The sequence below is a fragment of the Sesamum indicum genome, linkage group LG10 (genome assembly GCF_000512975.1).
Source record: "Sesamum indicum cultivar Zhongzhi No. 13 linkage group LG10, S_indicum_v1.0, whole genome shotgun sequence".
Lineage (NCBI taxonomy): Eukaryota > Viridiplantae > Streptophyta > Magnoliopsida > Lamiales > Pedaliaceae > Sesamum > Sesamum indicum.
Genome location: NC_026154.1, coordinates 1,487,298 through 1,490,435, shown reverse-complemented (window position 1 = coordinate 1,490,435; position 3,138 = coordinate 1,487,298). Strand labels below are relative to the sequence as shown.

The window sequence follows — 3,138 nt, the reverse complement described above, 5'->3', positions numbered from 1 at the left end:
ACCATTTCTCCTTTTATTTTTACCCTTCCAAAAGAAACACACACCCATTTCCATTGGCCATTGCCCATTACAAAAAGTTGAAAACAACAAACAAAACCAAGACCATCCAAAATGATAGAAGACCGCCGCGCCGGGCCTCCCCACGCCGCCATCCTCGCCGCAGTAGTGGTCCTGGTGATGGTGGTGCCCACATTACTCGGCGACCAAGGCGAGGCCTTAACTGACTTCATAGCGGAGCTGCTCAGCCCCGTGGGGCTGCTTCTCCTCCCCATACTCCTCCTCCTCACCATCCAGTTCCTTTCCTCCGACAGCGGATCCTTCGTAGCCGGAATATTCTCCACGGGGGAACCCAACTCCATCCACCGCGTCAGCGGATCTCCGGTCGGCGTCGCCCTCTTTCTACTCCTCGTTCTCTTCCTTCTCTACAACAGAGTGTCCATCTTCGGAGGCGATGACGATTCCGGAGACTGAGGCTTCGATCCAAACCCTGCATTCACACCTTGTATCTCTGATCTATTTTTGTATTAGTTTCTTTTTTATGATTAATTTTTGGTTTATTTATTTGCTTTTTGGTGGGTATTATTTCCTTTACTTCTTACTACTAGTTTATACGTACGGACGTAAAGGGGGCTCGTGTATGAACATGGGGAGGAAAGTAGGTGCTAAATTACGAATCTGGCCCTGGTGTTGACTTCTCGGAACTCGTGTTCCACGTTCCATAACTCTGATCTCCGAGGGCAGTTGTGTATTCTCATCGATTTTGTCTGTAAAAATGTATTTTATTTATATATTTACTGTTATTACAAAGCAAATGCAGCAATATATAAATATATATACTTCATACGTAATCATGAGAGCTTGAATTGTTGCTGCTGTGTGCCTGTGTGTGTGAAGGAGGGTATTATTGTCCTTTCGCAATTGGCCGGCTGTCGGTGGTTGGCGCTGCCCTTTCTGGGTAGGTCCAAAGCAAAGACGCTTTTTCATTTTCCATTTACGTCCTTGAAGTTATGTGGTGGTGTCACATCTCAGTCCCACAATTTAGAATTATTTCAAATTTGATCTCCTATTTTTTTAGATTTTAAAATTAATCTTTCATATTTCGTTAAAAATGATAAAATTAGTCCCAAAACATACCCAAAAAAACCCCACCAACTATAATGCATGGACATGTACACAACAATACGAAAACTATAGAAAATTTAGGACCGACACGACACTGACACGGCTATATATAATATATATTTATTATTTTTATTATATATTCTTAATATCTCATAAAATTAAAATATACAATATGAACGATATTAAGATAAAGTATAAAATAACCATACTTACATTTATATTTTTAACCGGGCAAAAGATAATTTTCGTCCAACAACTATAGGCCGTTTTCGTTTTAGTCCCGTAAGTATTTAGGGTTTCAATTTGATCCCGTAAAACTGAAAAATTCGCAATTTCAGTCCAAATTTCGCCGGAAAATTTTGTGGGTCGCCGGAAAAAGTCACATGCGATGCATGTGACTTTCAAAATTGGGGGCTCGATCCTGATTGGCTGGAGAAGCTGATGTGGCGCATATGTGGAAATTAAAAAAAAAAAAAACGACTAACGTAGAAAAAATCGCCCGCCAGTCGCCCCCCCCTTCTCTCTTCAATCCCGCCGCCGTTACTTGGAATTTCTGGCCACCACATATACCATTCAATTCCCCATATCAAGGAGAACAAAACCCCTCAACCAATTTTGAGATCCCACCACGACAGCGACTGGGCTTTGAAATTGACCGCCGCGGACAATTCCTGTCGATTCGCCGGCGACAGGATGACCCACGATCGCGGATTGGTACCATTGGATTCGTCTCCTCACTGCGGTTTTAATGGGATTAGTCTCATCCATTTTCATCAACTAGGTGCAAAGATCCATCGTTTTGAAGATCTCGGTCGTCGTCCACCGCGACTGCACCTTCCGCCGGCGTATTCTCCTTCGTCTGAACGAACCACCTGCTCGGAATACCATCATTGAACGCCTCTCGTTCTGGCGAATCTTTTGAGACCAGTCCCATCGATTTTGGTCACCTCTGTGCAAAGATTTGACGAAAGCCATCCTCCGCCTTTGCCGAATCAACTAGGTGCAAAGATCCATCGTTTTGAAGATCTCGGTCGTCGTCCACCGCGACTGCACCTTCCGCCGGCGTATTCTCCTTCGTCTGAACGAACCACCTGCTCGGAATACCATCATTGAACGCCTCTCGTTCTGGCGAATCTTTTGAGACCAGTCCCATCGATTTTGGTCACCTCTGTGCAAAGATTTGACGAAAGCCATCCTCCGCCTTTGCCGACGATCGCGAGCTCGATTTGCGTTTTTTTTTAATTTCCACGTATGCGCCACATATGCGCCACATCAGCTTCTCCAGCCAATCAAGATCGAGCCCCCAATTTTAAAAGTCACATGCATCGCATGTGACTTTTTTCGGCGACCCACAAAATTTTCCGGCGAAATTTGGACTGAAATTGCGAATTTTTCAGTTTTACGGGACCAAATTGAAACCCTAGATACTTACGGGACTAAAACGAAAATGGCCTATAGCTGTGGGACGAAAATTGTCTTTTGCCCTTTTTAACCAAATGTGGCTTAAAAATATACATAATTAATTTATTTGTAAAAACAGGCAATAAAAAATTTTTAATATTCAAATTAATTAATTCATCATGATCATCTACCAAAATTTTGATAATTTATTCTAATATATTTTAGTTTGAGAGAAGTGAGTTAATTCTTTTTATTTTTATTAAGATCAAAATTCTTTTTTTTTTTTTAAAAAGAAAAGCCCAAAAATTTTTGAACTTGTAAAAAAAAATCAAACCGTGTCCAAAATGTGCCGGACACACCTGATGCTGTGGTTTTTTTTTTTTCTTTTTAATTTTTAGATTCACAACCGACACATGTCCAATACTGTATTGGATAATTTTTTGAAATATCCATGTATTATAGGCCACCACTAACGGGCATTAAATGCTTATGGCTATCGTGAATGGAGGGAATTGCAGGAGAAATGAAGGCAAAAAAAAAACAAATTCCCCCCTTAAGCCTATCATTCACCTTGTAAAACATAATAAACGCACAAACAATAAAATATTGTTCACC

The 3,138-nt window shown here is 41.3% G+C and overlaps 1 protein-coding gene across 1 annotated transcript; it reads left to right on the top strand.

The window, feature by feature from the left end:
* On the top strand, nucleotides 1–812 carry LOC105171532. Its single transcript, XM_011092681.2, has one exon. It carries the CDS (start codon nucleotides 112–114, stop codon nucleotides 469–471), a length of 360 nt encoding a protein of 119 aa, XP_011090983.1. The 5' UTR covers nucleotides 1–111; the 3' UTR covers nucleotides 472–812.

What these genes read in the sequence shown, in the direction of transcription:
- LOC105171532 (XM_011092681.2), top strand. Translation starts at nt 112, where the DNA reads ATGATAGAAGACCGCCGCGCCGGGCCTCCCCACGCCGCCATCCTCGCC.